Here is a 27,781-nt window from a genome sequence, read left to right on the forward strand (position 1 = left end):
ACACAGTATGATGTATTCAATATTCAACTATTATAAACTGGGTTGTTTGAGCCCTGAATCCAGATTGGCTGACAGCCGTGGTATATCAGACCCTATACCATGGGTATGACAAAACATGTGTTTTTACTGCTCTAATTACGTTGGTAACCAGTTTATAATAGCAATAAGGCACCTCGGGAGTTTGTTGTATATGGCTACTATACCACGGCTACGGGCTGTATCCAGGCACTCTGCGTTGCGTCAGGTTTAAGAACAGCCCTTGGCCGTGGTATATTGGCAATAGACCACACCCCTCGTGCCTTATTGCTTTAATATGTACTACACATTATTTACACCTGCTAAGAGACCCACTGTAGAGTATCACAGAAAAAAATGTGTCTTCGGGGGCCGGTTTTTCCATGAACCGCTTGACCTCAGCATGAGGTCAAGTGTATACATTTCTTTCGTTTACAGAAGACTCATATCAAGATCCAAACAGGTGAGATTATTAGGTTGACCTACTGTAATTAAAAATATATGTTTGTCTGTTTCCACGGTAACTTCATGGACAACATCTGTTTTTTAGAACAAATTATTTCTCCCAAAACTTGAATTTATAAATGGATAGATTTCACGTTGGCCTAGCCAGGGAGCCGTAGCCATGCATTCTAGCGCATTATCATGTTGTGTATTTTACATCACAGCCAATCAACCTATAAACATAGACCAATGAATGATGGACGGTGAGAATAGTGAGTATTCTTTCTGTCGTCTAAATATTTCTATAACTATCCACTTAATTATGAAAAATATCCTTCGCGTATTAATACTGGTTTAATTTCATTTTAGTGGAGCTTGTTGGTGTAACACACGTTTTGGACGCCATCACGTTTTGGGCGCAGGTAGTTAACTACACGTAGCACATACCACTATTGAATTAATTAACGTTTGAACTTTGGTTGAACATTTCACCTGTTGATTGATCCGTTTGATTTACACAAGAACACCAAAGAAATGTAACCCAAACATGTACACAGTAAACTCCCATTCTGTTTGTTTGTTATGTGTTGTAGAATGTCAAGGACGATCAAGCCATTGAAAACATAAGAAAAGCCTTGGCAGACAAATGCCCAACAGCCCCAAGGGTACTTGGAAGTCCCAATCCTCAGAAGGTAAAGAAAGGTAGAACCTAGACTTGGAGTGATGGAGAAGAGAGAAACCATTATCATTGGATTCATACTGCATCTATCTTGTGTTTGCATCTAGATTTATGGGGCAGTCTTCTCTGAGGACAGCTGTTGGTACAGGTGCAAGGTCCTGCAGCAGACTGATAATGTGAGTCGATGAGTGTCTGGATACTACCCACATGGCACCATATTCTCTATAAAGTGCACTACTTTTGACCAGAGCCCTATGGGTAATTTGGGACACGCTGACCATCTCGCAGTCTGGAAAAGCGTGAGGGTGATGTGAGGGTGCTTATCAATGTATCATTGTGGTTCATATCTTCATTCTGACACAAGCATGATCTGAGGCTGTGGTGATGTCATTCTGACACAAGCATGATCTGAGGCTGTGCTGATGTCATTCTGACACGAGCATGATCTGAGGCTGTGCTGATGTCATTCTGACACAAGCATGATCTGAGGCTGTGCTGATGTCATTCTGACACAAGCATGATCTGAGGCTGTGCTGATGAGATCCTGGTATGATCTGAGGCTGTGCTGATGAGATCCTGGTATGGAAGTTAAGTGGTTAGACATGTAATAGATTTAGACAGATTTGGAATTGCAGCTGGTGTGTAAACCCCCCCTGGGACATAACACTGCAGGCTGTTGTTTAGTTTATCTCGGGATGATGTAGTGCTAACTGACGTGAGGAGGCTGTGGTGATGACTGGTGTGAGGAGGCTGTGGTGATGACTGGTGTGAGGAGGCTGTGGTGATGACTGGTGTGAGGAGGCTGTGGTGATGACTGGTGTGAGGAGGCTGTGGTGATGACTGGTGTGAGGAGGCTGTGGTGATGACTGGTGTGAGGAGGCTGTGGTGATGACTGGTGTGAGGAGGCTGTGGTGATGACTGGTGTGAGGAGGCTGTGGTGATGACTGGTGTGAGGAGGCTGTGGTGATGACTGGTGTGAGGAGGCTGTGGTGATGACTGGTGTGAGGAGGCTGTGGTGATGACTAGTGTGAGGAGGCTGTGGTGATGACTGGTGTGAGGAGGCTGTGGTGATGACTGGTGTGAGGAGGCTGTGGTGATGACTGGCGTGAGGAGGCTGTGGTGATGACCGGTGTGAGGAGGTTGTGGTGATGACCGGTGTGAGGAGGCTGTGGTGATGACCGGTGTGAGGAGGCTGTGGTGATGACTGACAGGAGGCTGGCTGTGGTGATGACTGACGTGAGGAGGCTGTGGTGATGACTGACGTGAGGAGGCTGTGGTGATGACTGACGTGAGGAGGCTGTGGTGATGACTGACGTGAGGAGGCTGTGGTAATGACTGACGTGAGGAGGCTGTGGTGATGACTGACCTGAGGAGGCTGTGGTGATGACTGACTTGAGGAGGCTGTGGTGATGCCTGACTTGAGGAGGCTGTGGTGATGCCTGACTTGAGGAGGCTGTGGTGATGGCTGACTTGAGGAGGCTGTGGTGATGGCTGACTTGAGGAGGCTGTGGTGATGGCTGACTTGAGGAGGCTGTGGTGATGGCTGACTTGAGGAGGCTGTGGTGATGGCTGACTTGAGGAGGCTGTGGTGATGGCTGACGTGAGGAGGCTGTGGTGATGACTGACGTGAGGAGGCTGTGGTGATGACTGACGTGAGGAGGCTGTGGTGATGACTGACGTGAGGAGGCTGTGGTGATGAGTGACGTGAGGAGGCTGTGGTGATGACTGACGTGAGGAGGCTGTGGTGATGACTGACGTGAGGAGGCTGTGGTGATGACTGACGTGAGGATGTTGTGGGGATGACTGACGTGAGGAGGCTGGCTGTGGTGATGACTGACGCGAGGAGGCTGTGGTGCTGACTGACGTGAGGAGGCTGGCTGTTGTGCTGACTGGCGTGAGGAGGCTGGCTGTGGTGCTGACTGGCGTGAGGAGGCTGGCTGTGGTGCTGACTGACCTGAGGAGGCTGTGGTGCTGACTGACCTGAGGAGGCTGTGGTGATGGCTGACTTGAGGAGGCTGTGGTGATGGCTGACTTGAGGAGGCTGTGGTGATGGCTGACTTGAGGAGGCTGTGGTGATGGCTGACTTGAGGAGGCTGTGGTGATGGCTGACGTGAGGAGGCTGTGGTGATGGCTGACGTGAGGAGGCTGTGGTGATGACTGACGTGAGGAGGCTGTGGTGATGACTGACGTGAGGAGGCTGTGGTGATGACTGACGTGAGGAGGCTGTGGTGATGAGTGACGTGAGGAGGCTGTGGTGATGACTGACGTGAGGAGGCTGTGGTGATGACTGACGTGAGGATGTTGTGGGGATGACTGACGTGAGGAGGCTGGCTGTGGTGATGACTGACGCGAGGAGGCTGTGGTGCTGACTGACGTGAGGAGGCTGGCTGTTGTGCTGACTGGCGTGAGGAGGCTGGCTCTGGTGCTGACTGGCGTGAGGAGGCTGGCTGTGGTGCTGACTGACCTGAGGAGGCTGTGGTGATGACTGACGTGAGGAGGCTGTGGGGATGACTGGTGTGAGGAGGCTGGCTGTGGTGATGACTGACGTGAGGAGGCTGTGGTGGTGATGACTGACGTGAGGAGGCTGTGGTGATGACTGACGTGAGGAGGCTGTGGTGATGACTGACGTGAGGAGGCTGTGGTGATGAGTGACGTGAGGAGGCTGTGGTGATGACTGACGTGAGGAGGCTGTGGTGATGACTGACGTGAGGATGTTGTGGGGATGACTGACGTGAGGAGGCTGGCTGTGGTGATGACTGACGCGAGGAGGCTGTGGTGCTGACTGACGTGAGGAGGCTGGCTGTTGTGCTGACTGGCGTGAGGAGGCTGGCTGTTGTGCTGACTGGCGTGAGGAGGCTGGCTCTGGTGCTGACTGGCGTGAGGAGGCTGGCTGTGGTGCTGACTGACCTGAGGAGGCTGTGGTGATGACTGACGTGAGGAGGCTGTGGGGATGACTGGTGTGAGGAGGCTGGCTGTGGTGATGACTGACGTGAGGAGGCTGTGGTGGTGATGACTGACGTGAGGAGGCTGTGGTGCTGACTGACGTGAGGAGGCTGGCTGTTGTGCTGACTGGCGTGAGGAGGCTGGCTGTGGTGCTGACTGGCGTGAGGAGGCTGGATCTGGTGCTGACTGGCGTGAGGAGGCTGGCTGTGGTGCTGACTGACCTGAGGAGGCTGGCTGTGGTGCTGACTGGCGTGAGGAGGCTGGCTGTTGTGATGACTGGCGTGAGGAGGCTGGCTGTGGTGCTGACTGGCGTGAGGAGGCTGGCTGTGGTGCTGACTGGCGTGAGGAGGCTGGCTGTGGTGCTGACTGATTATGTATCCAACTTGTCTTTAAAAGAAACATTGTTTCCAAATGGCACCCTATTCCCTATAGTGCACTACTTATCCCTATAGGCCCTGGTCAAAAGTAGTGCACTATATAGGGAATAGGATGTCATTTGGGATGCAGACTGACATTCCAATCTCCACCTTGTGTCCAGTTTCACGTGTCCTACATTGACTATGGGAACACAGAGTTAGTCAGTCGGTCAGCTCTGGTGGAGCTGCCAGGGGATCTACAGGCACCTTGTCTGGCCAAGAAGTACAAGTTCCAGGGCTTCAATGTGTCCACTGACCAAGACTCAGCACATTTCCTGCAGGTACTCAGTTCCTCTCCATGTGCTGTCATTAATGTCTATGTGGAAATATGGCAGGTCTCCCTCGTAAAATAGGATTCTTATCTTAAGGGTTCGTGTTTAGTATTTGGTGTCATATATGTGTGAATGGGTTGACACATTGTGATGTATTTTCAGTAGAGTCCTTCTGCTAACAAAATGTGCATTGTCTTGTTTTGCACTTTAGGGAAAGGCCTTCCTTCAGAATCTGATCTATGGGAAGAAGGTCCGCATCCAGAAGAAGTCTGTCTGCTTGGACGGGACCGTCCTGGTCCAGGCCTTTCAGGGAAACCTGGACATCGGTGAAGAGGTCCTCAAACAAACCTCTGTCTGTTATGTCCTGTAAGGAGTTTTTATGACTCAAGGCACATCTTGAAAACTGACAATAAAATGCTCTCTTAGGTTTTGAAGATGAAGTTTGCCAAGTTCACCCTCCCGGGGAGTAACCGTGAGGGCCCCATGTCTGTGCGGGCCCTGCAGGAGTCCCATTGCCCGTGGCCTCAGCGGGTGTTGGATTGGCCTGGCCCCCAGGGGGATGGGGACATGCCTGGCTCTACAGTCTGCATGCCCAAACTACGGCCTGCTTTCCCCGACCAGAGTCCCCTTTCAATTAAGTAAGATACCTGTCTGTTTGTTCCTCTGGGATAATGAAGTAAGACACCCGTCTGTCTAGGACTGTGTTTTCTGTCAGCCTGTGTGTTTTAACTCCTGCTCAGGGAGAAGAGCAAGGCCACAGCCCAGCATGCTGCCAACCTAATGAAGAAGAAGATGGACCAGGAGCTGGTGGAGGAGAACCAGAGGCTGAAGGCAGAACGAGAGACCCAGCGCAGGGAGGACCAGCTGAGAGACAGCCTCTCAGAGCTCCAGGTTGAACAAACAGAGTGGAGAGACACACTGACACACTCACACAGCAAGCTTTCCAGGACATTAGTTATGTATGAGTATCGTCTTGTGTTGTCATTTCAGAAGTTGAAAGAGGAGACTGCTAATTATGCTGAAGAGGCAGAGAGATGGAAGGTGGAGAGGAACACACTCCAGAACCAAACAGAGCAGCTGGAGAAACACCTGCAAGTTGCCAAACAGGAAGTGCAGGTGAGACTGGTGTCGTATGGAGCAGATTTCTACTAGTCATTTGTCCCTGAGCACCTGCTCATGAACACATAGCATTAAGAAGTCAACATACAATTCTCACCACAGCACATTAACAAGTCAACATTAAATCCTCAGCACATCAACCATTCAACCCACAGCACATTCAACCCTCACCACAGCACATTAACGAGTCTACATTCAACCCTCACCACAGCACATTAACGAGTCTACATTCAACCCTCACCACAGCACATTCAACCCTCACCACAGCACATTAACTAGTCTACATTCAATTCTCACCACAGCACATTAACAAGTCTACATTCAACCCTCACCACAGCACATTAACGAGTCCACATTCAACCCTCACCACAGCACATTAACGAGTCTACATTCAACCCTCACCACAGCACATTCAACCCTCACCACAGCACATTAACGAGTCTACATTCAACCCTCACCACAGCACATTCAACCCTCACCACAGCACATTAACGAGTCTACATTCAACCCTCACCACAGCACATTCAACCCTCACCACAGCACATTAACGAGTCTACATTCAACTCTCACCACAGCACATTAACGAGTCTACATTCAACCCTCACCACAGCACATTCAACCCTCACCACAGCACATTCAACCCTCACCACAGCACATTAACAAGTCTACATTCAACCCTCACCACAGCACATTCAATCCTCACCACAGCACATTCAATCCTCACCACAGCACATTCAACCCTCACCACAGCACATTAACGAGTCTACATTCAACCCTCACCACAGCACATTCAACCCTCACCACAGCACATTCAACCCTCACCACAGCACATTAACGAGTCTACATTCAATCCTCACCACAGCACATTCAACCCTCACCACAGCACATTAACGAGTCTACATTCAACCCTCACCACATCACATTAACGAGTCTACATTCAACCCTCACCACAGCACATTCAACCCTCACCACAGCACATTCAACCCTCACCACAGCACATTAACAAGTCTACATTCAACCCTCACCACAGCACATTCAATCCTCACCACAGCACATTCAATCCTCACCACAGCACATTCAACCCTCACCACAGCACATTAACGAGTCTACATTCAACCCTCACCACAGCACATTCAACCCTCACCACAGCACATTCAACCCTCACCACAGCACATTAACGAGTCTACATTCAATCCTCACCACAGCACATTCAACCCTCACCACAGCACATTAACGAGTCTACATTCAACCCTCACCACAGCACATTCAACCCTCACCACAGCACATTAACGAGTCTACATTCAACCCTCACCACATCACATTAACGAGTCTACATTCAATCCTCACCACAGCACATTCAACCCTCACCACAGCACATTCAACCCTCACCACAGCACATTAACGAGTCTACATTCAACCCTCACCACATCACATTAACAAGTCTACATTCAACCCTCACCACAGCACATTAACGAGTCTACATTCAACCCTCACCACAGCACATTCAACCCTCACCACAGCACATTCAACCCTCACCACAGCACATTAACGAGTCTACATTCAACCCTCACCACAGCACATTAACGAGTCCACATTCAACCCTCACCACAGCACATTAACGAGTCTACATTCAACCCTCACCACAGCACATTCAACCCTCACCACAGCACATTAACGAGTCTACATTCAACCCTCACCACAGCACATTCAACCCTCACCACAGCACATTAACGAGTCTACATTCAACCCTCACCACAGCATATTAACGAGTCTACATTCAATCCTCACCACAGCACATTCAACCCTCACCACAGCACATTAACGAGTCTACATTCAACTCTCACCACAGCACATTAACGAGTCTACATTCAACCCTCACCACAGCACATTCAACCCTCACCACAGCACATTCAACCCTCACCACAGCACATTAACGAGTCTACATTCAACCCTCACCACAGCACATTCAACCCTCACCACAGCACATTCAATCCTCACCACAGCACATTCAACCCTCACCACAGCACATTAACGAGTCTACATTCAACCCTCACCACAGCACATTCAACCCTCACCACAGCACATTCAACCCTCACCACAGCACATTAACGAGTCTACATTCAAGCCTCACCACAGCACATTCAACCCTCACCACAGCACATTAACGAGTCTACATTCAACCCTCACCACATCACATTAACGAGTCTACATTCAACCCTCACCACAGCACATTCAACCCTCACCACAGCACATTCAACCCTCACCACAGCACATTAACGAGTCTACATTCAACCCTCACCACATCACATTAACAAGTCTACATTCAACCCTCACCACAGCACATTAACGAGTCTACATTCAACCCTCACCACAGCACATTCAACCCTCACCACAGCACATTAACGAGTCTACATTCAACCCTCACCACATCACATTAACGAGTCTACATTCAATCCTCACCACAGCACATTCAACCCTCACCACAGCACATTCAACCCTCACCACAGCACATTAACGAGTCTACATTCAACCCTCACCACATCACATTAACAAGTCTACATTCAACCCTCACCACAGCACATTAACGAGTCTACATTCAACCCTCACCACAGCACATTCAACCCTCACCACAGCACATTAACGAGTCTACATTCAACCCTCACCACATCACATTAACGAGTCTACATTCAATCCTCACCACAGCACATTCAACCCTCACCACAGCACATTCAACCCTCACCACAGCACATTAACGAGTCTACATTCAACCCTCACCACATCACATTAACAAGTCTACATTCAACCCTCACCACAGCACATTAACGAGTCTACATTCAACCCTCACCACAGCACATTAACGAGTCTACATTCAACCCTCACCACAGCACATTCAACCCTCACCACAGCACATTCAACCCTCACCACAGCACATTCAACCCTCACCACACCTAATCTAAGGATTTCACATGACTGGAAATACAGATATGCATCTGTTGGTAACAGAAAAGGTTAAAAAAAAAAAAGTAGGGGCGTGATGAATCAGAGAATCAGTCAGTATCTGGAGTGACCACCATTTGCCTCATGCAGAGTGACACATCTCCTTCGCATAGAGTTGATCAGGCTGTTGATTGGCCTGTGGAATGTTGTCCCACTCATTAATGGCTGTGCGGAGTTGCTGGATATTGGAGGGAACTGGAACACGCTGTCGTACACGTCGATCCAGAGCATCCCACACATGCTCAATTGGTAACATGTCTGGCAAGTATGAGGCAATGGAAGTAATGGGACATTCATTTGTGAAGAGCACACTTCTCCAGCATGCCAGTTGCCATCAAAGGTGAGTATTTACCCACTGAAGTCGGTTACGACACCAAACTGGTCAGGTCAAGTCTGGTGAGGACGACGAGCACGCAGATGAGCTTCCCTGAGAAATTCTTCGGTTGTGCAAACCCACAGTTTCATCAAATGAAGAAGTTGGATGTGGAGGTCCTGGGCTGGCTGGGTTACACAAGGTTTGTGGTTTTGAGGGTGGCTGGACGTACTGCAAATTCTCTAAAACTATGTTGCAGGCAGCTTATGGTAGAGGAATTAACATTCAATTCTCTGGCAACAGCTCTGGTGGACATTCCTGCAGTCAGCATGCCAATTACACACTCCCCCAAAACTTGAGACAACGGTGGCATTGTGTTGTGTGACAAAACTGCACATTTTAGAGTGGCTTTTTATTGTCCCCAGCACAAGGTGCACCTGTATAATGATCATGCTGTTTAATACACTGTCAGGTACACACCTGTCAGTTGGATGGATTATTTTGGCAAAGTAGAAATGCTGACTAACAGCGATGTAAACACATTTGTGCACAAAATCTGAGAAAAATAAGCTTTTTGGGACCAACACTTTACATGTTGCGTTTATATTTTTGTTCAGTGTATAATGCAAATGTTTGGCTTTGTCCTCAACAATGTTTTTTTTTTTTTGGCAGGGTCGTAAGTGTGGAAGGGACATGGTAGTGCAGGTATGAGGTTTTAAGGGGATAGACCTGGGTCTGGTTTCCCAAAAGCATCTTAATGCTAAGTTCATCGATAGAACCTTCCTAGGAACATTGCTAAATATCCCAGCTGTTTCCCCAAACCATCTTTAGTAAAGTTGCACTTCAAAACTCACTTTGTTTTCGTCTGCCTCGGTCTTTACAATTGAACAAGAAAAATATAAAAATATGCTTAAAATGAGAACCTAGATGACTGCATTATTTAAAATGTTTGTAGGCTACACGGTCTGTCAATTTTTGCCTCAGTATATTTCATGTGTAACAACGTGTGCCAATGAATGAGTGCATTATGGAATAAGCCGCCTCCAATACTTGCAGCCATTAGCTGATAATATATCTAGGAGCTGATCTGTCGTCAGTATTGTAGAATAATTCTAATGTTAAGGTCAGATTTGAATGGAGAAAAGCTGATCACCCACTGGGCAGAGACGTCAGTTAAAAGTCTAGTTTGATTTGCATTTGGTTGAGTTGTCAACTAACCGTGAATTCAACGTGAAATCCACGACAAATGTCACCATGTCATTGGATTTAGGTTAATAAAAGTTGGGTGAAAAAAACACTAAAATGCCCTTACATTGATGAGTTTTTGCAAATTCAATCAGTTTCCCACTTTGATTTAACTTCATCACATAGATTTTTGGGGTTGAAATGGCATGGAAACGATGTTGATTCAACCAGATTTTGCCCAGTGGGCCGAGAGCAGCGCTGCCTTTTCTTTCAGTATCAACGCGTTTCCCAACGCACTTAGCGAACGCTCTTTCTGCGTGGTGTTTTGGGGAACGCATGTTACATCTTCGGCTGTTGCAGGAAAGATGAGTAATTAAAACACTTGTAAACCTAAATTCCAACGCTATCGGGAAGCCGGGCCCTGGGTTATAGTTAGAATGAATGTTATGAAAGACTGAAGGAACGTGAAGGTAGATAATGTGGCTAATGTCCTCATGTATTCCTCGTGTCACCATTGACTTTTTTTTTTTTTTAGATAAAAAAAAAAAATCTAACACTCTATTGTTGGAAAAGTAAGCATTCTACTGTCAATCTACAGCTGTTGTTTCCAAAGCATGTGACATACGATTTGATTTGTGCTACTGTGTCTCTGTCTTTGGTGTTTTGAATGCTTCTCCCTGTGTTTAGGCTATGAGGGGACAGTTAAAGAAGAAGGAGAAGCAAGTGGATAAGCTCCTGGACTCAGCGGTGGCTGAACGGTTCTGTCGACTGGCTGAGAGAGTCGATTCTCTGAGAGGATTAAGGTACTGTGATGGTCTGGGTGGCAAATAGCGCCCTATATAGTGCACTCTGGTCGAAAGTAGTGCACTATATGGTAATGAGGTACCATTTTCTGACCCCCCCCCCCCCTGTTTTTAATTTATTTTTTTATTTTTTTTTACAATTCAACATTTCCCATTGAGTAACTCTTTCTATTGATTTGCATTATCGTGGTTTTATTTCTACTGGACAGAGAGAGAAACCCAGGTAACACGGATAGCGACAGGCTTACGGAGTCTATCAACATTGTCATAAACAACAGCATCTCTGCCCCGGTTGCCATGGAGAAGCTGGAGTCGGCATGGAGAGATTACAGCCTGGCTCAGGAGAAACTCAAGGCCTGTCAGACGGTCAGTCTGCATCCTACTATTAATGTGTGCATCCAAAATGGCACCCTATTCCCTATTTAGTGCACTACTTTAGACCAGGGCCCATAGTGGTCTGGTTGAAAGTAGTGCACTAAATCGGGAATAGTTTGCCATTTGGGACACAAAGACACGTGTCTCATCAGATCAGAATACAGTTTCTCATCAGTGAAATGACCATGTTTTGGCGTCCATTTTGCAGAAGGAGCAGCTTGGGGATCTGATAGACAACCGGAATAAGGTGCGAGGTGTTCTGACTGCCACTGTAGAGTCCTTCCTTCAGGAGGCTGAGTGTTTGCCAGTCAGACAACGCATGGACAAACTGGAGGTACTGAAAATGAAAACTAGGATTCTGTCATCTCAATATATTTTTTTCATTCAACATTCCAAATATGTGAAGTGGGTTTGTTATTTCTAGATGACTTTACAGGAATGGGGTTATATCAAGGCTATCAGCTGAACGTGCTCTGATGCATCAACACCTAAGGATGTGGCACAAATAGCACCCTATTCCCTACATAGTGCTCTATATAGGGTATTATTTGGGACGCGTGCTATGATCAAGCTGTTGTTCCCTTGTGTTACAGGAGGTGAGCTCCTCCCTGACTGCAGTGTTTGGTCCAGCCTCTATGGAGGGTGATGTTGGAGAGCAGGCCTTTGAGCAGTACTGCCAGTGGAGGACTCAGAGGAGTCAGCTCACCAGCTCTGTCAGAGATGGGACGGACAAGGCCCTCCAGGCCCTGTGTACCTGGTCGGAGAACGTTGGCAAGGTACAGAATGACCCGGTACCGTTTTGGTTTGGGTGAACTGAGGATGAAGAAACTTTTAAAAAGAGAGTCTGGGTTTATTTCTCCCAAGCTTTTGTGTGAAGGGTGGGAAGGGGAAACAACTGTTCTCTTTACTAAAGGGATTGAAGATTTGCCCACGGAACATGATTTGACATGTAATTCTTCTCCAGCGGTCTTCCTGGGTATTGGCGGGCCGGTTTCCCGGACACAGATTAAGCCTCGTGGACTAAGAAACATGTTCATGTTCAAAAGGTTTTTTTAGTTAAGCATTGGGCTTGTCTGGGAAATCCTAATCCTACAATGTCCCTTCAGTTTTTCTGCCTGTCAGCTAACACAGTGGTGGGAGTGAATGACATCGTGGACGGAGTGAATGAGCTGCTGAAGCAGGCAGAGAACAACGTGGCCAAGGAGCTGGACTCTCCCCTGTCAGTCGGGGTGAGTTTGCGTGCGTCCCAAATGGCACCCTATTCCCTTTTTATATAGTTCACTACTTTTGACCAGGGCCCATATTTCACCTGTCCAGCTACATGTCAGTGAGTATTATGGTGCTTTGAAGACAACTAGGAAACATGACGTCAGGGATCTTCAGGGCGGAAAGTTGGAGCTTTAGAAAGATGAGTTTCCTGACTTGGAATTCTGAGTTGGATGACCGTTCAAAACTACTAGCACGCCCCCCTCCCCCTCCGAGTTCCCAGTGGTCTTAAACACACTGAAGTCTGAGATTTCTCTGTTATTTTGAACACAGCATTACCTCATCGTCGTGTTTTTTTACTCTGTTTGTTTGTTGTTGACTTGTTTGTTTACTCAACAGGAGCAGAACAACCATGAGACCAAGGCAGTGTCCAACGCTTTCCACAAAGTCATGCAGCACATTCAGAGTGAGCAGAGTCTGCTGAGTGACATTATGGAGAAATATCTGCTCAACACCAAGGTGAGAGAGTTGTTTTCGATATTTAAAGTGGTTACTTACCAGATTTTCCAGAAATCAAGGTTGGAAGATTCCCATAATTGTGAGGGAATATGCAGGAAATCCGGAATCATCCAACCAAGATTTCTAGAAAACCTAAAAGTTTCCCTTCATGCTGCGACCCTAATCTGAGTAGATATTGCTGTTTGTCTTTAACCATATAGCTTCTCTTTCTGCTGTGTCAGAACACTAGCAGTCTGGAGATGTGCTCTTATCTCTCAAACTGATGTTTTCTCCTTTATCAAGGATGTTCTATTCAGTTTGTGTTCTATTCAGTTTGCGTTCTATTCAGTTTGCGTTCTATTCAGTTTGTGTTCTATTCAGTTTGTGTTCTATTCAGTTTGTGTTCTATTCCGTTTGTGTTCTATTCCGTTTGTGTTCTATTCCGTTTGTGTTCTATTCAGTTTGTGATCTATTCAGTTTGTGTTCTATTCAGTTTGTGTTCTATTCAGTTTGTGTTCTATTCAGTTTGTGTTCTATTCCGTTTGCGTTCTATTCCGTTTGCGTTCTATTCCGTTTGCGTTCTATTCCGTTTGCGTTCTATTCCGTTTGTGTTGCATTCAGTTTGTGTTGCATTCTGTTTGTGTTCTATTCAGTTTGTGTTCTATTCCGTTTGCGTTCTATTCCGTTTGCGTTCTATTCCGTTTGCGTTCTATTCCGTTTGCGTTCTATTCCGTTTGCGTTCTATTCCGTTTGTGTTGCATTCAGTTTGTGTTCTATTCAGTTTGCGTTCTATTCAGTTTGCGTTCTATTCAGTTTGTGTTCTATTCAGTTTGTGTTCTATTCAGTTTGTGTTCTATTCCGTTTGTGTTCTATTCCGTTTGTGTTCTATTCCGTTTGTGTTCTATTCAGTTTGTGATCTATTCAGTTTGTGTTCTATTCAGTTTGTGTTCTATTCAGTTTGTGTTCTATTCAGTTTGTGTTCTATTCCGTTTGCGTTCTATTCCGTTTGCGTTCTATTCCGTTTGCGTTCTATTCCGTTTGCGTTCTATTCCGTTTGCGTTCTATTCCGTTTGTGTTGCATTCTGTTTGTGTTCTATTCAGTTTAAGGGTGAGATGCTACAGTGGCAGAATACTAGCCCGACTCCAGACTCTCTGTTCTCTGTGAAGAAACGTATCCGCAGCCTGAGGGCTCAGCTGAGGTGGAGACAGGTGGAGGAGGCCAGTCTGGAGGAGGTGAGAGACAAGGAAGTCTATTTAGTGTCCTACTTTTGACCGTGGCTCATAAATCAGGCTGCAGTGTTAGTTGTACAGATCATTCATACAAAGGGCTTTGACTTGTCAAACAGGGCAGAAAGCGAACACGATATGTTTCCCATTTCCTTATTAATTCAGCCATTTACTTAGATAACTAGCTAGTTCAATTTAAGGGTCAACCTAATGCAGAATTCTATGCTTTTCACACAGGGAAATACATTTAAATCTCATAAGAAATATCTTGCTGCGTCTTGTAAATGCAGATATAAAATGCTTCTTATTGTAATTTCTGTTCGGCATTAAACTCATTTCGTTCTTCAGTTGCTCTTCTCCACTCGGATGAGAATTCAGGAACGGGCATTCTATCAGCAGACAGCACTCTGACTGATGTGTAGCTACTGTTCTCCATCATTCTATCAGCAGACAGCACTCTGACTGATGTGTAGCTACTGTTCTCCATCATTCTATCAGCAGACAGCACTCTGACTGATGTGTAGCTACTGTTCTCCATCATTCTATCAGCAGACAGCACTCTGACTGATGTGTAGCTACTGTTCTCCATCATTCTATCAGCAGACAGCACTCTGACTGATGTGGAGCTACTGTTCTCCATCATTCTATCAGCAGACAGCACTCTGACTGATGTGTAGCTACTGTTCTCCATCATTCTATCAGCAGACAGCACTCTGACTGATGTGTAGCTACTGTTCTCCATCATTCTATCAGCAGACCGCACTACTGTTCTCCATCATTCTATCAGCAGACAGCACTGACTGATGTGTAGCTACTGTTCTCCATCATTCTATCAGCAGACAGCACTCTGACTGATGTGTAGCTACTGTTCTCCATCATTCTATCAGCAGACAGCACTCTGACTGATGTGTAGCTACTGTTCTCCATCATTCTATCAGCAGACAGCACTATGACTGATGTGTAGCTACTGTTCTCCATCATTCTATCAGCAGACAGCACTGACTGATGTGTAGCTACTGTTCTCCATCATTCTATCAGCAGACAGCACTCTGACTGATGTGTAGCTACTGTTCTCCATCATTCTATCAGCAGACAGCACTCTGACTGATGTGTAGCTACTGTTCTCCATCATTCTATCAGCAGACAGCACTCTGACTGATGTGTAGCTACTGTTCTCCATCATTCTATCAGCAGACAGACTGATGTGTAGCTACTGTTCTCCATCATTCTATCAGCAGACAGCACTGACTGATGTGTAGCTACTGTTCTCCATCATTCTATCAGCAGACAGCACTCTGACTGATGTGGAGCTACTGTTCTCCATCATTCTATCAGCAGACAGCGCTCTGACTGATGTGGAGCTACTGTTCTCCATCATTCTATCAGCAGACAGCACTCTGACTGATGTGTAGCTACTGTTCTCCATCATTCTATCAGCAGACAGCACTGACTGATGTGTAGCTACTGTTCTCCATCATTCTATCAGCAGACAGCACTCTGACTGATGTGGAGCTACTGTTCTCCATCATTCTATCAGCAGACAGCGCTCTGACTGATATGTAGCTACTGTTCTCCATCATTCTATCAGCAGACAGCACTCTGACTGATGTGGAGCTACTGTTCTCCATCATTCTATCAGCAGACAGCACTGACTGATGTGGAGCTACTGTTCTCCATCATTCTATCAGCAGACAGCACTACTGTTCTCCATCATTCTATCAGCAGACAGCACTCTGACTGATGTGTAGCTACTGTTCTCCATCATTCTATCAGCAGACAGCACTCTGACTGATGTGTAGCTACTGTTCTCCATCATTCTATCAGCAGACAGCACTGACTGATGTGTAGCTACTGTTCTCCATCATTCTATCAGCAGACAGCGCTCTGACTGATGTGTAGCTACTGTTCTCCATCATTCTATCAGCAGACCGCACTACTGTTCTCCATCATTCTATCAGCAGACAGCACTACTGTTCTCCATCATTCTATCAGCAGACAGCACTGACTGATGTGTAGCTACTGTTCTCCATCATTCTATCAGCAGACAGCACTGACTGATGTGGAGCTACTGTTCTCCATCATTCTATCAGCAGACAGCACTGACTGATGTGTAGCTACTGTTCTCCATCATTCTATCAGCAGACAGCACTCTGACTGATGTGGAGCTACTGTTCTCCATCATTCTATCAGCAGACAGCACTGACTGATGTGTAGCTACTGTTCTCCATCATTCTATCAGCAGACAGCACTGACTGATGTGTAGCTACTGTTCTCCATCATTCTATCAGCAGACAGCACTCTGACTGATGTGGAGCTACTGTTCTCCATCATTCTATCAGCAGACAGCACTCTCACTGATGTGTAGCTACTGTTCTCCATCATTCTATCAGCAGACAGCACTCTGACTGATGTGGAGCTACTGTTCTCCATCATTCTATCAGCAGACAGCACTCTGACTGATGTGGAGCTACTGTTCTCCATCATTCTATCAGCAGACAGCACTGACTGATGTGTAGCTACTGTTCTCCATCATTCTATCAGCAGACAGCACTGACTGATGTGTAGCTACTGTTCTCCATCATTCTATCAGCAGACAGCACTCTGACTGATGTGTAGCTACTGTTCTCCATCATTCTATCAGCAGACAGCACTCTGACTGATGTGTAGCTACTGTTCTCCATCAGCTTTTTCATTGAAAGCTCATTTACTTGTGTGTCTGCCAGCCAAATAGTGTTACACTTCTGTTGTAAATTACGCTATTGTCTGATGAATGTGTTGTACTAATGTAGTGTCTGATGAAGGTGTTGTACTAATGTAGTGTCTGATGAATGTGTTGTACTAATGTAGTGTCTGATGGTGTTGTACTAATGTAGTGTCTGATGAAGGTGTTGTACTAATGTAGTGTCTGAAGGTGTTGTACTAATGTAGTGTCTGAATGTGTTGTACTAATGTAGTGTCTGAAGGTGTTGTACTAATGTAGTGTCTGATGGTGTTGTACTAATGTAGTGTCTGATGAATGTGTTGTACTAATGTAGTGTCTGAAGGTGTTGTACTAATGTAGTGTCTGATGAAGGTGTTGTACTAATGTAGTGTCTGAAGGTGTTGTACTAATGTAGTGTCTGATGAATGTGTTGTACTAATGTAGTGTCTGATGAAGGTGTTGTACTAATGTAGTGTCTGATGAAGGTGTTGTACTAATGTAGTGTCTGATGAAGGTGTTGTACTAATGTAGTGTCTGATGAAGGTGTTGTACTAATGTAGTGTCTGATGAAGGTGTTGTACTAATGTAGTGTCTGATGAAGGTGTTGTACTAATGTAGTGTCTGATGAAGGTGTTGTACTAATGTAGTGTCTGATGAAGGTGTTGTACTAATGTAGTGTCTGATGAAGGTGTTGTACTAATGTAGTGTCTGATGAAAGTGTTGTACTAATGTAGTGTCTGATGAAGGTGTTGTACTAATGTAGTATCTGATGAAGGTGTTGTACTAATGTAGTGTCTGATGAAGGTGTTGTACTAATGTAGTGTGATGAAGGTGTTGTACTAATGTAGTGTCTGATGAAGGTGTTGTACTAATGTAGTGTCTGATGAAGGTGTTGTACTAATGTAGTGTCTGATGAAGGTGTTTTACTAATGTATTGTCTGAAGGTGTTGTACTAATGTAGTGTCTGATGAAGGTGTTTTACTAATGTAGTGTCTGATGAAGGTGTTTTACTAATGTAGTGTCTGATGAAGGTGTTGTACTAATGTAGTGTCTGATGAAGGTGTTGTACTAATGTATTCTGTGAAGGAAAACTAGTTGCATGCTCCTGATCACTATTGAAGCAAAACAAACAAAGACTTTCAATATAAAACAGGTTCATGTCAACACACAGCTGGACTCACCTGCTCCCGTTTTCTCCTGTTGTGCCATTTACAAACAAACACGTGACTGTCTCAACTGTTCTGGGGAACTACGGTGAGCTTCATAATGTGACTGTCTCAACTGTTCTGGGGAACTACGGTGAGCTTCATAATGTGACTGGCTCAACTGTTCTGGGGAACTACGGTGAGCTTCATAATGTGACAGGCTCAACTGTTCTGGGGAACTACGGTGAGCTTCATAATGTGACTGTCTCAACTGTTCTGGGGAACTACGGTGAGCTTCATAATGTGACTGGCTCAACTGTTCTGGGGAACTACGGTGAGCTTCATAATGTGACTGGCTCAACTGTTCTGGGGAACTACGGTGAGCTTCATAATGTGACTGTCTCAACTGTTCTGGGGAACTACGGTGAGCTTCATAATGTGACTGTCTCAACTGTTCTGGGGAACTACGGTGAGCTTCATAATGTGACAGGCTCAACTGTTCTGGGAAACTACGGTGAGCTTCATAATGTGACAGGCTCAACTGTTCTGGGGAACTACAGTGAGCTTCATAATGTGACTGTCTCAACTGTTCTGGGGAACTACGGTGAGCTTCATAATGTGACAGGCTCAACTGTTCTGGGGAACTACGGTGAGCTTCATAATGTGACAGGCTCAACTGTTCTGGGGAACTACGGTGAGCTTCATAATGTAATGTGACTGTCTCAACTGTTCTGGGGAACTACGGTGAGCTTCATAATGTGACTGTCTCAACTGTTCTGGGGAACTACGGTGAGCTTCATAATGTGACTGTCTCAACTGTTCTGGGGAACTACGGTGAGCTCCATAATGTGACTGTCTCAACTGTTCTGGGGAACTACGGTGAGCTTCATAATGTGACCGTCTCAACTGTTCTGGGGAACTACGGTGAGCTCCATAATGTGACTGTCTCAACTGTTCTGGGGAACTACGGTGAGCTTCATAATGTGACCGTCTCAACTGTTCTGGGGAACTACGGTGAGCTCCATAATGTGACTGTCTCAACTGTTCTGGGGAACTACGGTGAGCTTCATAATGTGACTGTCTCAACTGTTCTGGGGAACTACGGTGAGCTTCATAATGTGACAGGCTCAACTGTTCTGGGGAACTACGGTGAGCTTCATAATGTGACTGTCTCAACTGTTCTGGGGAACTACGGTGAGCTTCATAATGTGACTGTCTCAACTGTTCTGGGGAACTACGGTGAGCTCCATAATGTGACTGTCTCAACTGTTCTGGGGAACTACGGTGAGCTTCATAATGTGACTGTCTCAACTGTTCTGGGGAACTACGGTGAGCTTCATAATGTGACTGTCTCAACTGTTCTGGGGAACTACGGTGAGCTTCATAATGTGACTGTCTCAACTGTTCTGGGGAACTACGGTGAGCTTCATAATGTGACTGTCTCAACTGTTCTGGGGAACTACGGTGAGCTTCATAATGTGACTGTCTCAACTGTTCTGGGGAACTACGGTGAGCTTCATAATGTGACTGTCTCAACTGTTCTGGGGAACTACGGTGAGCTTCATAATGTGACAGGTGAAATGATCAATGCGATCATCTTCCTCTCCTAACGAATTGCACAAGTTGACTGCAGGTTTTACTTAAGTAGCCACAAATATAAAGATGTATTGAAACACTTCAACTTCCAGTATTAACATCATCCTATCACTAAAATATGTACAAAAGCACAGACTGACCGGCCTGCTCTGCACTAATACTATGGCTGAACATGCTGTAGATGACGAAAGTGGAGACATGGAGAATAGTTCTGTATTGAAAAACTTCCCCAAAATATTTTACAAACGGTATTGAAAAACCAATCTTTGGCCATTTCCAAATCCCCTGGTATACGGTATACCAGCCAAGCCTATAGGATGCCGTCTGGAACACAGTCCCAGAACAGCTGGCTTGTCTGCGGAGGATACCCAGCTCATTTGCTCAATTTGTATAGGTATAATGGCAGAATGATTTCCTGTGAATGCAGTAGTGATTAGAGTGGTAATATAGCAAAGGGAGGTTTATTAATGGTTTCTCCTGTCAGGCTGAAGACTTTGACCTAACGGAGATTCTGAAGAAGAAGGAAGAGATTGCTGAGACCAGAAACACTCTTTTCCATGAAATCGGTCAAGAAAGAAAAGAATATGTATGTTACATGTTCCAACATCATTCTGTCATTCTAATTCTGTCATTTATATGTTCTGTCATTCTAATTCTGTCATTCTAATTCTGTCATATGTGCTGTCATTCTAATTCTGTCATATGTTCTGTCATTCTAATTCTGTCATATGTTCTGTCATTCTAATTCTGTCATTCTAATTCTGTCATTCTAATTCTGTCATTCTAATTCTGTCATATGTTCTGTCATTCTAATTCTGTCATGTTCTGTCATTCTAATTCTGTCATCTGTTCTGTCATTCTAATTCTGTCATTCTAATTCTGTCATATGTTCTGTCATTCTAATTCTGTCATCTGTTCTGTCATTCTAATTCTGTCATTCTAATTCTGTCATTCTAATTCTGTCATATGTTCTGTCATTCTAATTCTGTCATCTGTTCTGTCATTCTAATTAGGTCATATGTTCTATCATTCTAATTCTGTCATATGTTCTGTCATATGTTCTGTCATTCTAATTCTGTCATTCTAATTCTGTCATATGTTCTATCATTCTAATTCTGTCATATGTTCTGTCATATGTTCTGTCATATGTTCTGTCATATGTTCTGTCATTGTAATTCTGTCATATGTTCTGTCATTCTAATTCTGTCATATGTTCTGTCAAATGTTCTGTCATTGTAATTCTGTGTTCCAACTAAGTCCAGGAACACTTCCACAATGTGTAAGTTCCACTCATCACACCCCTCCCTAATAGCTGTGTCATGTTTGTGTTGTAGATGAAGCTCAGTGCTCTGGCTGAAGGCTGCTGTCCTGAGCTCCCCCTGCTCTACCCTGAGGCAGACATCCACAGCCACATGGTGAGAGACAACCTGAGTCCTGACTGATCCAACTATACCTCTGTACAAGACCATATGGAAACCAGGACATGGTCACATTGTGCTGCAGTTCTGTCTCCTAGTGGAGATCTGTGAATGTGTCCAGTATTATTTCACTGTGTTCCTAATTACCATGTTCTCATCATGTATGTATTATTAGCAGCACCTACGTATTTCACAGATGTTAGTATGATGACCACAACCGTGTGTGTGTGTGTGTGTGTGTGTGTGTGCAGAGCTCTGGAGGTCTGGTGGTGAAGAGTCTGGACAGGGACATGTTTGACGCTGAGCCCATGAAGGAGCTGAGTGGACGCAGGCCTCTGGTCTGTACTGAGTTCCAGGGACAGAGGGTCATACTCAAGGTAACCCCCTTTTCACACACCTTTTTAGGTCTACGTCCCAAATAGCACCCTATTCTCTATATAGTGCACTACTTTTGACTAGGGCCCCCATAGCGCTCTGGTTAAAAGTAGTGCACTATATATGGAATAGGGTGCCATATGGGAGTTAGAGTTCCACATTTACACAATGTTTTTAACCTGTAAGGCTGTCAGGCCCAAATGTGAGCAAACATTTTGAAACAGAATGATTGTTCTTTTTGAACATGTTCAGGTATTACTGTTCCTGTTTAAAGACGTTTTGATCTGGTTTAGTGCCAACTGAAACACCCCGGTCTTTAGACAGAGGTTTAGCTGTTATCCTTATTGGTGGTTTGTGTCTGGTTTCCCTGTCAGAGTTACACTGTGAATGAGGAGGCAGAGGCCAGAGTGTTAGAGAGAACCACCCAGTTTCACAGAACCAGGACTCAGCGGGAGAGTCAGACTGACACTGGAATACTCCCTCTTCTGGCACTGTTCTTTGGCAAGGTACTGCTCACTCAGCTTCCCTGTCTCGACCCAGTCACTAAGCTTCATATGTCTTCCTGTCTTACAAGCCACATGTTTCATGATTTGAGGAACTTGACTTAAAGACATGTTTATGCATGATCTGAAAATGCGGTCGGAGGCTTCGTATGGAGGGTGTGATGTAATTGCGGAGCCTCCTGATGAGGCGTGCAGAGGCCAAGTCGAGCTCTGTACCGCATCGCCGTGAGCCTCCCAAATTTTGTAACAATGCAGAGGGCTCTGTTTAGCTCTGCGTTGACATGATTGGTTGACAGTAGGTGGGGGCGTAACGTCCTGTGTAAACACACACACTTCCTTCACAACAGCTCTGCTCCCCTAAGCGTGGGAAGTATGAAAGCCCTGAAGTCTGTGGAGGCTACATCGTAGTGAATGTTGTACAACCACTTCAGATGTCTGATTGACCAGGCAGAACATTTTAGAGAGGTCGTGTTCTGCATTTGTCATGATGTCACTATGAACCCTTCTCTTCCAGTCAGACCCTCTTGCCTATGTGATGGTGCCATACTTCCCCAATGGAAGTCTCTGGGCTGTTCAGGCTGCCAAACCCCTAACAACCTCAGTGAGTTCTCTCAACTACCTTCCTCATATTTCACGTTTAGAGTTACAAAACTCTCCCAAAATTCCCAGGTTTCCAGAAATTTCAGTTGGAGGATTCCCCTTCTTCCAACATAGTTTTCTGGGAAATCGGGCAGTTTTGGAACCTTATTCACATGCCCTTGTTTTGTAGTAGTATAACACATTGACCTACTGTCCTGTCTCTCCCATCAGGAGACTGGTAGTATAACATATTGACCTACTGTCCTGTCTCTCCCATCAGGAGACTGGTAGTGTAACACATTGACCTACTGTCCTGTCTCTCCCATCAGGAGACTGGTAGTGTAACACATTGACCTACTGTCCTGTCTCTCCCATCAGGAGACTGGTAGTATAACATATTGACCTACTGTCCTGTCTCTCCCATCAGGAGACTGGTAGTGTAACACATTGACCTACTGTCCTGTCTCTCCCATCAGGAGACTGGTAGTATAACATATTGACCTACTGTCCTGTCTCTCCCATCAGGAGACTGGTAGTATAACATATTGACCTACTGTCCTGTCTCTCCCATCAGGAGACTGGTAGTATAACATATTGACCTACTGTCCTGTCTCTCCCATCAGGAGACTGGTAGTATAACATATTGACCTACTGTCCTGTCTCTCCCATCAGGAGACTGGTAGTATAACATATTGACCTACTGTCCTGTCTCTCCCATCAGGAGACTGGTAGTATAACATATTGACCTACTGTCCTGTCTCTCCCATCAGGAGACTGGTAGTATAACATATTGACCTACTGTCCTGTCTCTCCCATCAGGAGACTGGTAGTATAACATATTGACCTACTGTCCTGTCTCTCCCATCAGGAGACTGGTAGTGTAACACATTGACCTACTGTCCTGTCTCTCCCATCAGGAGACTGGTAGTATAACACATTGACCTACTGTCCTGTCTCTCCCATCAGGAGACTGGTAGTATAACACATTGACCTACTGTCCTGTCTCTCCCATCAGGAGACTGGTAGTATAACACATTGACCTACTGTCCTGTCTCTCCCATCAGGAGACTGGTAGTATAACACATTGACCTACTGTCCTGTCTCTCCCATCAGGAGACTGGTAGTATAACACATTGACCTACTGTCCTGTCTCTCCCATCAGGAGACTGGTAGTATAACACATTGACCTACTGTCCTGTCTCTCCCATCAGGAGACTGGCTGTATAACACATTGACCTACTGTCCTGTCTCTCTCATCAGGAGACTGGTAGTATAACACATTGACCTACTGTCCTGTCTCTCCCATCAGGAGACTGTGTATAACACATTGACCTACTGTCCTGTCTCTCCCATCAGGAGACTGGTAGTATAACACATTGACTTACTGTCCTGTCTCTCCCATCAGGGGACTGGTAGTGTAACACATTGACCTACTGTCCTGTCTCTCCCATCAGGAGACTGGCTGTATAACACATTGACCTACTGTCCTGTCTCTCCCATCAGGAGACTGGTAGTATAACACATTGACCTACTGTCCTGTCTCTCCCATCAGGAGACTGGCTGTATAACACATTGACCTACTGTCCTGTCTCTCCCATCAGGAGACTGGTAGTGTAACACATTGACCTACTGTCCTGTCTCTCCCATCAGGAGACTGGTAGTGTAACACATTGACCTACTGTCCTGTCTCTCCCATCAGGAGACTGGCTGTATAACACATTGACCTACTGTCCTGTCTCTCCCATCAGGAGACTGTGAAGGTGATGAGAGGCGTGGCCAGGGGCCTCCAGGCCCTCCACGCTGCAGGTGTCACCCATGCCTCCCTCAACCCCAACAACGTCTTCGTCCTCCACCGACACCAAGGCATGGTGGGAGACTACGACTTCATAAAGACTCCTGTGAGTAGCCTTTCCTCCATCCTAACGTGGAGGCTAAAGAAACGCACACCTGTTTAGGAGAGGTGCTGGCTAGGGGAGTAGAACACCTGTTTAGGAGAGGTGCTGGCTAGAGGAGTAGAACACCTGTTTAGGAGAGGTGCTGGCTAGTGGAGTAGAACACCTGTTTAGGAGAGGTGCTGGCTAGTGGAGTAGAACACCTGTTTAGGAGAGGTGCTGGCTAGAGGAGTAGAACACCTGTTTAGGAGAGGTGCTGGCTAGAGGAGTAGAACACCTGTTTAGGAGAGGTGCTGGCTAGAGGAGTAGAACACCTGTTTAGGAGAGGTGCTGGCTAAGCGGAGTAGAACACCTGTTTAGGAGAGGTGCTGGCTAGTGGAGTAGAACACCTGTTTAGGAGAGGTGCTGGCTAGAGGAGTAGAACACCTGTTTAGGAGAGGTGCTGGCTAGAGGAGTAGAACACCTGTTTAGGAGAGGTGCTGGCTAGAGGAGTAGAACACCTGTTTAGGAGAGGTGCTGGCTAGAGGAGTAGAACACCTGTTTAGGAGAGGTGCTGGCTAAGCGGAGTAGAACACCTGTTTAGGAGAGGTGCTGGCTAGAGGAGTAGAACACCTGTTTAGGAGAGGTGCTGGCTAGAGGAGTAGAACACCTGTTTAGAAGAGGTGCTGGCTAGAGGAGTAGAACACCTGTTTAGGAGAGGTGCTGGCTAGAGGAGTAGAACACCTGTTTAGGAGAGGTGCTGGCTAAGCGGAGTAGAACACCTGTTTAGGAGAGGTGCTGGATAGAGGAGTAGAACACCTGTTTAGGAGAGGTGCTGGCTAGAGGAGTAGAACACCTGTTTAGGAGAGGTGCTGGCTAAGCGGAGTAGAACACCTGTTTAGGAGAGGTGCTGGCTAGCGGAGTAGAACACTTCAAATTAAAGGAAAATTGCACACTAGGAGCTCAGATGTAATAATTTAATAACCAACGTTTCAACAGACAACTGTCTTCATCAGGGTATAATGACAGACACTGCGGGGTGACTAGTTTCTATAGTGTCAAAGGACACACACAGGTGTCTGTAATTATGGCCGGGTGTGGCCTGATCATTGGTATAAAAAATAACATACAAAAAGCATGAATGGACGCACAACCCTAATTTACCACATCTCTCTCATCAAACAGAAACAACTGTTTTCCCCCTCCATTTTAAATACACTATCTCATGTACCTTGGTTTCTTTTACACGTGTCTGAATGAGCGCTACGTATGGTTGTTTCATGGTTGTACGTACCATGTCGGTTCCAGGTACAGAGGGCAGTGGACAGTGGGATGGTGGCCGGCTCTATCAGCCTGGTTGCCCCAGAGCTCCGTCAGACACAAGGCACACCTCCTACTCCAGCCTGTGACATGTACTCCTACGGCTGCCTGCTGTTCTGGGTAAAACGCCTTCATGTTGCCCTCTCTGTAGATCAGCCCAGGTCTCTGTATAACACAAGATGGATGGCTCTATAGCTCGTGGTCAAGCAGCTTTGGGACAGAGTGGAATACAGCAGGAATTGATATATATTTTAAGGGGTTTCAGGGGAACTCTGACATGTCATACAGGAGAAATCATTAGCAGAAGTTACTGATAACATTGAATATTCATCCGGAGAGACTCGAGGAGATGTGAACAATAGACTTGTTGAAAAGAAGCTCTCCGTAAGCAGTTGGGTCCATACCATTTATTTTTTGGCATCAACAACTCTGTCTGCAGCTGCATGCCCCAGGGTTCAACGGGGATCTGGATAGTGGCAGCAGACTGGCCCTGGATATCAGCGGAGTGAAACTGGTCAGTAACCCTGGTGGCCTTTTCATGTTTCAATTCATTTAGAATGCATTTTATTTTTGCTCCCAAAGTACAGGTCAGTTTTAATTAGGAGAATAAAACATGTCATTTTTAACACACTTTCCATTGATAGACAATCACAAAGTGCTTAAAGGATGTTGTGTGTCCTCTTGTCCAGGAGGACAAACTTCAAGCCCTGCTGTCTAAGCTGCTGGTGTGTGTTGGAAGACTGACTGCTGCTGAGACCCTGGCTGATGACTACTTCCTGTCTGACCAGTAACCAGGCAACTGGTACATACTGGGATAGTTTGGTTGACAGTTTTACTTTAATACTAGCTTGGGTAACGTCTGTTTAGCTAACATTCCACTCCGTGACATACCAAATATGCTTTACCAGTACCCAGACTACTTCAATACTACAATGTTTTGTTGATCTCCCAATATAAAAGCACAATATATTTGTCAGTCTGCTGATGTAAAAGCACAGTATCATGTTGTTTAGCTGTATATTATTTTCCGTTTTTAAATGTTCTGTTCAGTAACTAGGTGATGTTGGAGTACCCTGTCTTGCAGTTGTCACTTTCTAGAGGAAATAAAAGACACGTTCTGAGATGGACCTGATCTGTATGGACCTGATCTGTATGGACCTGGTCTGTATGGACCTGGTCTGTATGGACCTGGTCTGTATGGACCTGGTCTGTATGGACCTGGTCTGTATGGACCTGGTCTGTATGGACCTGATCTGTATGGACCTGATCTCATTTAGAACTCAAAGGGAACCACCACCAGCACAATGCTTTCGGTTCTAAGAAGTTAGAGTTTTTGCTGCTGTGTACTCTTTAACACTAGTTCTGTGCTCTGTTGCTGACTGTCTCCTGACTTGCCTGATCGGGATGTTGTCAGCATCAATCGACTGTAAAATCTCTGAAAATCCCTTGGAAAACGCTCCCCTGAGAAAATTGTTATCATTACATGTTTTCTCACCCTTCACTGGTTGAAAACTATGGTCAGATTTTTGTGCCCCCTACGTGCCCCTATTTTACAGAACTGCGGGTTGATGGTTTTGCACTCTCTAAATGTCCTTTGATTTGGAGAGATTCATTAGAAGTTGGGCTTTTTTTGTTGTTTATTTTCCATCTGTAAAAACACGATGTTCATATTGTATTTTTGTCTCATTCTCATCATTTAATTTCATATCCTCATCATTTAATTTCATATCCTCATCATTTAATTTCATATCCAAACTGCTGGAGTAAAAATACTAAAGATG

The 27,781-nt window shown here is 45.7% G+C and overlaps 1 protein-coding gene across 1 annotated transcript; it reads left to right on the plus strand.

Annotated features, from left to right (window-relative positions):
• Positions 1-340: 340 nt before the first annotated feature.
• On the plus strand, positions 341-27,781 carry stk31 (serine/threonine kinase 31). Its single transcript, XM_090220836.1, has 26 exons — positions 341-478; positions 684-731; positions 829-881; positions 1,053-1,151; positions 1,246-1,314; positions 4,620-4,778; positions 4,981-5,103; positions 5,196-5,407; positions 5,510-5,660; positions 5,760-5,885; positions 11,071-11,186; positions 11,396-11,552; positions 11,770-11,895; positions 12,155-12,337; positions 12,668-12,790; positions 13,167-13,286; positions 14,367-14,498; positions 20,419-20,520; positions 21,269-21,349; positions 21,604-21,729; positions 22,102-22,233; positions 22,745-22,831; positions 24,558-24,707; positions 25,989-26,120; positions 26,440-26,514; positions 26,690-27,781. The coding sequence occupies exons 2-26, from the start codon at positions 713-715 to the stop codon at positions 26,789-26,791; spliced, it is 2,955 nt and encodes a 984-aa protein (XP_090076962.1). The 5' UTR covers positions 341-478; positions 684-712; the 3' UTR covers positions 26,792-27,781.

Source organism: Oncorhynchus mykiss, chromosome 3 (genome assembly GCF_057628025.1).
Source record: "Oncorhynchus mykiss isolate SJ-2025 chromosome 3, ASM5762802v1, whole genome shotgun sequence".
Classification (NCBI taxonomy): Eukaryota; Metazoa; Chordata; class Actinopteri; order Salmoniformes; family Salmonidae; genus Oncorhynchus; species Oncorhynchus mykiss.

What these genes read in the sequence shown, in the direction of transcription:
- stk31 (XM_090220836.1), top strand. An exon ending in GAAGTCCCAATCCTCAGAAG is followed by an intron (nt 1,152 to 1,245) that starts GTAAAGAAAGGT and finishes GTTTGCATCTAG; the next exon opens with ATTTATGGGGCAGTCTTCTC. An exon ending in ACGACTTCATAAAGACTCCT is followed by an intron (nt 24,708 to 25,988) that starts GTGAGTAGCCTT and finishes TGTCGGTTCCAG; the next exon opens with GTACAGAGGGCAGTGGACAG.